This window comes from Lepidothrix coronata, unplaced genomic scaffold, assembly GCF_001604755.1.
Source record: "Lepidothrix coronata isolate B3197 unplaced genomic scaffold, Lepidothrix_coronata-1.0 Scaffold197, whole genome shotgun sequence".
Classification (NCBI taxonomy): domain Eukaryota; kingdom Metazoa; phylum Chordata; class Aves; order Passeriformes; family Pipridae; genus Lepidothrix; species Lepidothrix coronata.
The window spans coordinates 165385-175153 of NW_016690377.1; the positions used below are offsets into that span (position 1 = coordinate 165385).

At 67.7% G+C, this 9769-nt stretch overlaps 2 protein-coding genes across 2 annotated transcripts; one reads left to right on the forward strand and one right to left on the reverse strand.

The window, feature by feature from the left end:
- The first annotated feature begins 6 nt into the window (after positions 1-6).
- NPC1L1 (NPC1 like intracellular cholesterol transporter 1) lies at positions 7-8163 on the forward strand. Its single transcript, XM_017831790.1, has 18 exons — positions 7-1073; positions 1510-1610; positions 1981-2153; positions 2398-2526; positions 2827-3009; positions 3275-3389; positions 3761-3888; positions 4026-4163; positions 4535-4624; positions 5047-5237; positions 5315-5442; positions 5605-5725; positions 5837-5892; positions 5972-6122; positions 6816-7047; positions 7381-7494; positions 7712-7874; positions 7975-8163. The coding sequence occupies exons 1-18, from the start codon at positions 58-60 to the stop codon at positions 8088-8090; spliced, it is 3345 nt and encodes a 1114-aa protein (XP_017687279.1). The 5' UTR covers positions 7-57; the 3' UTR covers positions 8091-8163.
- Positions 8164-8586: 423 nt separating this feature from the next.
- Positions 8587-9712, reverse strand: MRPS24 (mitochondrial ribosomal protein S24). Its single transcript, XM_017831799.1, has 4 exons — positions 9704-9712; positions 9355-9414; positions 9151-9262; positions 8587-8897 (listed from the first exon to the last, which is right to left on the reverse strand). The coding sequence occupies exons 1-4, from the start codon at positions 9710-9712 to the stop codon at positions 8614-8616; spliced, it is 465 nt and encodes a 154-aa protein (XP_017687288.1). The 3' UTR covers positions 8587-8613.
- Between the last annotated feature and the right edge of the window lie 57 nt (positions 9713-9769).

The window sequence follows — 9769 nt, forward strand, 5'->3', positions numbered from 1 at the left end:
TTCTCCTCGTGCCAAGGGGTGCGGCTCCCGTCCACCGGCGGCTTCGCCATCGCCACCATGTGCGGGCGCTACGGTGCCCAGCTCTGCACCCCCCAGCGCTGGCTGGACTTCCAGGGCGACAAGAACAACGGGCTGGCGCCGCTGCAGATCAACTTCCAGCTGGTGCCCAACGGCACCGAGCCGGGCGATGCCATCGAGCCGCTGGACGCGCGGGTCTGGAGCTGCAGCGAGGCGCCGAGTGAGGATGAAGAGCCCTGTTCATGCCAGGACTGTGCCAAGTCCTGCCCGCCCGTGGTGGCCCCCACAGACTCGTCGCCCCCGTTCCGGCTGGGCAAGGCCGACGGCGTCCTGGTGCTCTGTGTCCTGCTCTTCGCCTTCTTTGCCATGGTGTTCCTCGTGGCCCTGCTGTGCCAGCGGCGCTCCAAGGGGCTCACGGTGCCACAGGCGGTGCCCACTGCCCGCGGGTGCTCGGCACGGGCAAGCGATGTCAGTCACCAGGCCCTGGCACGGGCGTTCCGCTGGTGGGGGACACTGGTGGCCTCGAGGCCCCTGGTGGTGCTGGCGGTGGCCGTGGTGGTGGCTGGGGGACTCTCGGCCGGGATGGTGACCCTCCGGCTCACCACAGACCCCGTGGAGCTCTGGTCGGCACCGGGCAGCCGTGCCAGGCAGGAGAAGGCCTTCCACGACCAGCACTTCGGGCCCTTCCTGCGCACCAACCAGATCATTGTGACAGCGCCGGGCAGGGCCGGGGCTCTCTACAACTCCGTGATCTTGGGGGCCAAGAACTTCAGTGGGGTCCTGGCCCAGGACGTGCTGCAGGCACTGCTGGAGCTGCAGGAGCAGCTGGCGGGCATCGAAGCCTGGGCACCGCAGGCGGGCAGGAACGTGACGCTCAGGGACGTGTGTTATGCCCCCCTGAACCCCACAGAGCCCACCCTGGGCGACTGCTGTGTCAACAGCGTCACCCAGTACTTCCAGAACAACCGCTCCCACCTGGCACTCACCGCCCTGCAGGAGGACGGCAAAGAGACGGGCACTGTGGACTGGCACGACCACCTCATCTACTGCGTCAGGTGGGTGCTGCGCCTCGGGGGGCACAGGGGGTGTCCCTGGGGGGATGGCTGGGAGGGTCTCTATGGGGTGCCCACTATGGCACAGTGCCCATGGGGAGCCCAGTAGAGTCTGGGGTGATGTCCATGAGACCCTGGCCATGGGATGGTATCGGTGGTGTGGGACTGGGGTGATACCTGTGGAGCTGGAGGGTTCTCCATGGGGTGCCCAGCATGGCACAGTGTCTGTGGGGTGCCAGGCTGTGTGGTTGGGGTGCCATTTCTGAGTCCCTCAGCACTGGCACCCAGTGGCACCCCTCAGTCTGGCACCCACCTGCCCACAGGGTGCCAGGCTGTGGGGTTGGGGTTCTCTCTGGGTCCCCCCTCGCAGCTGGGTCCAGGTGGGCTCAGGGCGGTGATGGGTGCCCCCGCTGACCCCCTGGCACCCTGTCCCCACCAGCTCCCCGCTCTCCTTCAAGGACATCACAGCGCTGGAGCTGAGCTGTATGGCCGAGTATGGCGGGCCCGTGTTCCCATACATCGCCTTCGGGGGATACCAGGGTACAGGGGCACGGAGGACAGGGGGGCACAGGGACCTGGGGAGGTGGAGGGCTCTGTGGGGCAGGGGGGACCTGTGGGCACGGGGACACCTGGGGGACGGGGGACCTGTGGGCAATGGGGGTCTCTGTGGGACATGGGGACACCTTGGGGGGACAGATGTCTGTCTCTATGGGGTGTGGGGGACCTGTGGGCAATGAGGACACCTCGGGGACAGGGGTCCTCATAGGGCATGGGGGGCACCTGTAGGGCAGGGGGCACAGGGACACTTTGGGGGGACAGGGGGCTCCATGGGGCAGGGGGGGACCTGTGAGGTGTCCCTGCCGTGTCCCCCCTGTGTCCCTCCATGTCCCCCATGTCCCTGTGTCCCCAGACTCAGAGTACACGGAGGCCGAGGCTCTGATCATCACGTACTCCCTGAACAACTTCCCCCGCGGTGACCCCCGGCTCGAGTGGGTTCTGAGCTGGGAGAGCAAGTTCCTCGAGGTGGTTCAGGATTTCCAGCGCTCGCAGGGCCCCAACCTGTCGGTCGCGTTCATGGCCGAGGTCAGACCCCTCCCGGTGTCCCCTGTGTCCCCTCTGCGTCCTCTCTGTGTCCCTGTGCCCCCAGTGCCCCCATACCCCCCCATGTCCCCCATGTCCCTGTGCCCGTGGTTTCCCCCGTGTCTTTGTGCCCACCCCACATCCCGTGTTCCCATTATCAGGGTGGGATGGGGGGTCCCCGGCGTGCCCGGTGTCCCCTCCGCTGTCCGTGCCCCTCATTCCCCCTCCCCTGTCGGTGCCCCCCCAGCGCTCCCTGGAGGACGAGATCAACCGCACGAGCGGGGAGGACCTGCCGGTGTTCGCGCTCAGTTACCTGCTCGTGTTCGCCTACATCGCGCTGGCCCTGGGCGAGTACACGGCCTGGAGCCGCGTGCTGGTGCGCCCGGGGGTCTGAGGGGGGTGTCCGGGGAGTCCGGGGGTCCCAGGGGCGTCCCGGGGGGGGGGTTCTGGGAGGTTCGGGGGGTCCCAGGGGTCCCAGGGGGGTCCTGGTGGAACCGGGGGATCCCAGGTGGTGTGCAAGTGGGTCCGGAGTGGTCCCGTGGGGTGTCCAGGGGTCCCAAGGGAGTCCTGGGGGATCCGGGGGGGTCCCGGGGGGTGTCCAGGGGTTCTGGGAGGTCCCAATGGGATCTGGGTGGGGTTCTAGGGGAGCTGGGGGTGCTGAGTGCAGGTGTCACAGGTGGAGTCGAAGGTGACGCTGGCAGTGGGGGGCATCGCCGTGGTCCTGGGGGCCGTGTTTGCCTCCATGGGGTTCCTGGCGCTGCTGGGGATGCCCTCGTCCCTCATCATCCTCGAGGTCGTGCCCTTCCTCGTGCTCGCTGTGGGTGCTGACAACATCTTCATCTTCGTGCAGGAGTTCCAGGTCTGGGATGGGGGGGCACCGAGGGCAGGGGGGGCACGGGGGCACTTTGGGGATTCTCATGGGGAATGTGGCCCTGGGGGGGCACCTGAGGGTCCCCATGGGGCAGGGTGGGGAGGGAGGCGCCCATGGGGCACAGCAGCCTGTGGCAGCCCCAAGGCCGGGCGGTGGGTGCTCAACGGGGCTCCCCGGGGGGGGGGTAACTTTGGGATTCTCCCCCAGGGTGGGGGTGGTCCATAGGGTCCCCTCTGACCACCCCTGCCAGCAGCAGTCGCAGCGGGAGCCGGGCGAGACGCGGGAGCAGCACCTGGGGCGGGTGCTGGCGGAGGTGGCACCCAGCATGTTGCTGTGCAGCATCTCCGAGGCCATCTGCTTCCTCCTGGGTGAGCTCGGGGGGCACCGGGGGCACCAGGGGGGCACAGGGACACGGGGGTGGACCAGAGGCACAGGGACATGTAGGGGACACAGGAGGGCAGCGGGGGCACAGGGACATGGGGGTGCACAGGGTGGGCACAGGGACACTGGGAAATGGTGGGGAGCAACAGGAGCACGGGGGGGGCACAGTGACATGGGGGCATGGAGGGACCTTTGGGGTGCACGGGGTACAGGGGGGCACTGTGGGAGCACGGGACCACGGCACAGGAGCTGGGCACGGTGGGCACAGGGGGACAGGGCAGTGCAGGGGGCTGGCACAGCGCTCGCTGGCGTGGGGGCTGCGGGGTGTGGGGTGCCCGCTGAGCTCGGGGTCCCGCAGGTGCCCTCTCGTCCATGCCCGCCGTGCAAACCTTCGCCCTCACGGCCGCCGTCGCCATCGCCTTCGACTTCCTGCTCCAGATGTCGGGGTTCGTGGCACTGGTGGCACTGGACGCCCGGCGGCAGGAGGTACCACCCGGGGGGCTCTGGGGGTGTGGGGAGGGCACAGAGGGTGAGCACAGGGTGGGCACAGGGTGGGCACAGGGTGGGCAGTGTGTGCCCGGGGTGGGCAGGGGGTCCCGTGCCAACCCCCCGTGTGCCCCCAGGCCGGGCGGTTTGACCTGTGCTGCTGCTGCGGGAAGGGCAGAGAGGGCCCGGCCGGGGAGGGGGCTCGGCTGCTGCGGCCCCTCCTGGAGCGCTACTACACCCCCTTCCTGCTGCACCCCCGCGTTCGGCCCTGCGTGGTGAGGGGGCACGGGGGGAGAGGGGGGGCTGGGAGAAGTGGGGGCTGGGGGGAATAGGGCGATGAGAGGGGAGTGGAGGGATGAGGGGAAAGGTGGGCATGGGAGGAATGGCGGGGGGGCCATGGGGGGCATTGGGGCACCAGGGGAATGGGGGTTTGTGGAGGCATCGGGGAGAATGGGGGGAATGGGGGGCATAGGGATTCTGGGGGGTCCTGGGAGGTGGGGAGGACATGGGGGGCTTGGGAGTGGGATGGGACGTGGGGGCTGGAGGGGACCAGGGGTCTTGGGAAGGAATTTGGGGGGCTGTGGGGTCCCAGAGGGAGCTGTGGGGTGTTAGAGGTCCTGGAGGTCCCTGACCAGGTGCCCCCCAGGTGCTGCTGTTCCTGTTCCTGGCCTGTGCTGGGCTGTTCCTGCTGTTCCAGGTGCCTGTGGGGCTGGACCAGGAGCTCGCCCTGCCCGAGGTGGGAGCGGGACCTCCAGGGGGTGGGGGGGGCACGGGGACAGAGGGGACATGAGGGGACAGCGGGGTCTATATGGGGACATCTTGGGGGGGTCGCCCCTATGAGGGGGCTTGGGGACACGTTGCGGGGTGACATGGCCCTATAGGGTGACACATGGGGGGGTGACATGGCCCTAGATGGTGACAGACGGAGATGGGGTGACCCTCTGGGCCCTGCAGGACCTGGGTGGGTGATGTGGCCCTAGATGGTAACACACGGAGATGGGGTGACTCTCGGGACCCCTCAGGACCCTGAGTGTGTTGCAGTGGGTGACAAGGCCCTGTAGGGTGACACATGGGGATGGTGGGACCCTTTGGGCCCTCCAGGCCCTGGTGGGTGCTGGGGGGTGCCCGTGCCCCCCAGGCTGACGGGGGTGCCCCCAGGACTCGTACATGCTGCAGTACTTCTCGGCACTGAACCAGTACCTGGCTGTGGGGGTGCCCACCTACTTCGTCACCACGGGCGGGTACGACTTCTCCTCTGCCAACGGCACCAACGCCATCTGCTCCAGCGCCGGCTGCGACTCCGATTCGCTCACCCAGACCATCCAACACGCCACCAACTTCCCCAATGTGTGGGTACACAGAGGGGGCACGGGGGGGCACAGGGGAGGGGTGACCAGCTCCTGCCAGCCCTGTGTGCCCCCTCCAGGTCCTACCTGGCCATCCCGGCCACCTCCTGGGTGGACGATTTCCTGGACTGGCTGAACCCCACGAGCCGCTGCTGCCGCATCCACCAGTTTGGGGAGCACAAGGGGGAGTTCTGCCCCTCCACCAGTAGTGAGTAGGGGCTGGGGGGCACGGGGTGGATGTGCCATCGTGGCCAGTGGGTGCCCACCATGGTGGTTCTTGGGTCTACATGCAGTGTCCACTGTGGTGGCAATTGGGAGGCCCTTGGGAGCACACTGGGTGCCCCCCACTGCTGACCCCCTGTGCCCACAGATAACCTGAGCTGTTTTGCGGGGCAGTGCCTGAAGACGCTCCGACGCCCCACGGCCGAGGAATTCCAGCGCTTCCTGCCCTGGTTCCTGCAGGACAGGCCCACCCTGCAGTGTGCCAAGGGGTACGTGGCACTGGGGGTCCCCTACCCAGACATGGCCATCAATGGGTAACCCCCCACCACCCACCCCTGGGTGCCCCCCTGGGTGCCCCCTGACCCCCGTCCCCCCCGCAGGGGCCTGGGCGCCTACGACACTTCGGTGAGCATGGACGAGAACGGCACCATCCTGGGTGAGTGCAGGGCTGGCGTGGGCCGGGGGGTGCCCAGTGGGCCCCCAGGGATGCCCCTGACCCCCCCACTCTGTGCCAGCCACCCGGTTCATGGCGTACCAGCGCCCGCTGCGCACCTCGCAGGAGTACACGGCGGCTCTGCGGGCAGCCCGTGCCCTGGGGGACACCCTGACCCGCACCCTGCGCAGGGTGCCCGGCACAGACCCCGACTTCAGCGTGTTCCCCTACACGTGAGTGCCCACCTGGGACCGGGGGGGGCATGGGAGGTGCAGGATGGGGAGGGGGGAGAGGGGCGAGGTGCTGGGGGGGCACTGCTGGCTGGTGTGGGGTCAGCAATGGGTGTCCAGTTCAGGAACGCCCAGTTAAGGGTGCCCAGGCCAGGGTGCAGAGCACGAGGTCCTGGGAGTGCCCCAGTGCCCTTCTTGGGAGTCACAAGTGGGTGCCCCAGTCAGGAGTCAGTGGGGGTCCCAACTTAAGGGGTGCCCAGTTAAAGGGTGCCCATTGTGGGCTGCTGTGGGTGCCCCAGCACTCGAACTGGGGATCACAAGTGTGTTCCCAGTTAAGGGGTGCTCCAGTTAGGGGTGCTCAGTTAAGGGCTGCCCATCCAGTGGTGCTGAGGGTGTCCTTGCTGGGGGTCACTGTGGGTGCCCAGTTAAGGGATGACCAGTTCAGGGGTGCCCAGGTCAGGGACAACATGGGCACTTCAGTGCCTCACTGGGGTTAACAGGGGTGCCCAGTTCAGGACTGGGGTTGCTGTGGGAAGCCCTGTTGGGGTCCCAGTGCCTGTGTCAGGGTTTCCAGTGCCCATGTCGGGGTGCGGGTGCCTGTGTTTGGGTACCCAGTGCCCATTTTGGGGTACCTGGTGCCCATTGTGGGTGCTTGGTGCCCTGTCACAGTGTCACATCATGGTGCCACCCCTGCAGGGTGACGTATGTGTACTACGAGCAGTACCTGACGGTGGTGGTCGAGGGGCTGGTGACACTGGCAATGTGCCTGGTGCCCACCTTCGCCGTGTCCTTCCTGCTGCTGGGCATGGACCTGCGCTCCAGCTGTGCCACCCTGGTCACCATCGCCATGATCCTGCTGGACACCGTGGGGTTCATGGCCCTCTGGGACGTGCCCTACAACGCCGTCGCCCTCATCAACCTCGTCGCGGTGCGGGCACGGGGACACAGGGACATAGGGCATGAGGGGTGGCACAGGGACATGGGTGGAATGGGGACATGGGACACACGGGGGGGCACAGGGACACTGGCAGTGTGGGGTGCCTTGGGGACCTGGCGCACACAGAGTGGCACAGGGGACAAGGGGCATGGGGAGAATAGACACAGGGATTTGGGAGGCAAGGGTGGCTTTGGGGGCACAGGGGGTGGCAGCAGGACCTGGGACACACCTGGGTGCCACAGGGACATGGGGCAGGTGGGCGGCACAGGGCCTTGGGGGCACAGGGGGTGGCAGCAGAGGGGGTGACATGTGGTGTCCCCACAGGCCGTGGGCATCTCGGTGGAGTTCGTGTCCCACATCACATGCGCCTTCGCCCGCAGTGCCCAGCCCACCAGGGTGGAACGAGCTGCCGAGGCCACCATCACCATGGGCAGCAAGGTGGGCACAGGTGACACTGTGGGCCCCCCAGTCCTGCCTGGGGGTGACACTGTGGGACCCCCAACCCTGCTGGGATTTGGGGGATGCCATGGCACCCCAAATCCTCCTGAGGGGCCAAAGGTGACACCACGGACCCCCCCCCCTCCCCTGCTGTGCCTGGGGGGCTCAGGGTGGCCTGGCCACCCTGTCCCTGATGGCATCCTTGCTGTGGCCACAGGTGGTGGCCGGGGTGGCCATGACCAACCTGCCCGGGGTGGTGGTCCTGGCCTTCGCCAAGGCCCAGCTCATCCAGATCTTCTTCTTCCGCCTCAACCTCATCATCACCCTCGTGGGGTTGGCACATGGCCTGGTCTTCCTGCCCGTGCTCCTCAGCTACATCGGTAAGGATCCCCTGGCCCCACCCCTGGGACAGTGCCCTGGCCCTGTGTGCCACCCCCGGGGCACAGGGACAGCCTGGCACCATCCCTGTTGTCCCCACAGGGCCCAGCCCGCAGGTGCCAGCAGGGGACACACCGGGGGACACACAGGGTGCAGGGCTGGGCTCTGGCACCACCTACTTCAAGGACAAGGACACGGACAAGCCCAGGAAGAGCTGAGCCCTCCTGGCCCCTCTCACTCCCCTCTTGCTCCCATTGCTGCTGCTGTTCTATTTAAACTGGTTTTCTCAGAGTCTGGACTGGTTTAACTGGGGTGGGTGGGGGCGTGCCTTGGCTCTGAAGTGTCGCACAGGGATGGGGACATGGGGATGGGGACATGGGGACAGGATGTGTGTGGCACAGGGGCACTGTGGGGACAGGGACATGGACTGTGGAGACAGGGACGTGTGAGGACAGGGACATGGGGGACACAGGAATGTGTGAGGCAGAGGGACACAATGGGGACATGGACATCATGGGGACAGGGACATGGGGGGCATGTGGCACCACTGAGATGGGACACACAGGGACAGGGTTCTCTGGGGCACGAGGGCACTGTGGGGACAGACCAAGTGACAGGCTGGCCGGGGCTGGGAGCTCCCTGTGCTGGTGGCACTGTCCCTGCCCATGCCAGGGGTGGCACTGGGGGTCCCAAGGTCCCTGCACCACAAACCACTCAGAGCCAGGTGTTTATTGCCGGGCACTACAGGTACTTGTAGACCACGCGGGCGGGCACCGTCTGCAGCTCCAGGCGCACGGGGCACTTGTAGAAGTGGCTCAGGAGGGTCTCGGTGTAGCCCACCAGGAAGTAGATCTTGCTGGGGGGCAGTGCCCGGCTAAGCAGGGCACAGATCACCAGCAGGTTCCCGCGGCGCTTCAGCACCACCTCGTCCGCCAGGAGCCCCGGGAAGGTGCCGTACATGAAGCGGCGCAGGAACGAGTCCTCCACTGCCCGCTCTGCCGCGCCTGCCTCGCCGTGCAGGTTACCTGGGCACAGGGGCACGGCTGGCACCGGGGGCTGGCACTGCTGCCACCCTGTGCCCACCCCACACATCCCTGCTCCCACAACACCCATGTGTCCCACAGTGCCCTCGTGCCCCACATCCCTGTCCCTGTGTGCCCCGCACAGCGCTGTCCCCACAACACCCTGTGATCCCTCCCCACGGGTGCCCTCATCCTCCCCACCCGCTGCCCCTCTGTGTGCCCCACGCCCCCCCGTCCCCCCGTGCCCGGTACCCACCGGTGTGCAGGGACAGCCAGCCCTTGCGGTGGGCGATGTAGTGCGGGGGATGTGCCTGCTCGTAGGTCACGGGCTTGTCCCCTTTGCCCACCCGGACCCGCGCCGCCCGCGTCTGTAGGGACAGGGGTCAGGGGGGCACAGCCCGGGGCGGGCACAGCCCGGGGGGCGCAGGGAGGGGACACCCCGGGGGACCCCAGGACTCACCTTGAGGCAGGCGGGGGTGGTGTGGAGGTGCCGGGGGGCAGGCAGGGCACAGGGCAGTACCTGGGGGGGTCACAGGGCTGGGGGGCAGCCGGGGCTGGGGGCTGTCCCAGTCCCCTGCCCCCAACAAACACTGTCCCCCCGGACCCCAGAGTGGGGTCAGCGCTGCTGGAGCACCCCCGGGGAGGGGACCAGTGACCCCCACACGTGGTGTCCCCTGCACCCAATGTCCCCCCGCACTCGGTGTTTCCTATATCCAGTGTCCCCAGTGTCCCCTGTACGCAGTGTCCCCCTTCCGCAGTACCCCCATCCCCTGTGTTCTCCATTCCCAGTGTTCCCAGTGTCCCCCCACCCCCGGCATCCCCCCCGTCCCCGTGTCCCCCCCATTCCCGTGTCCCCCATTCCCGGTTCCCCCCGT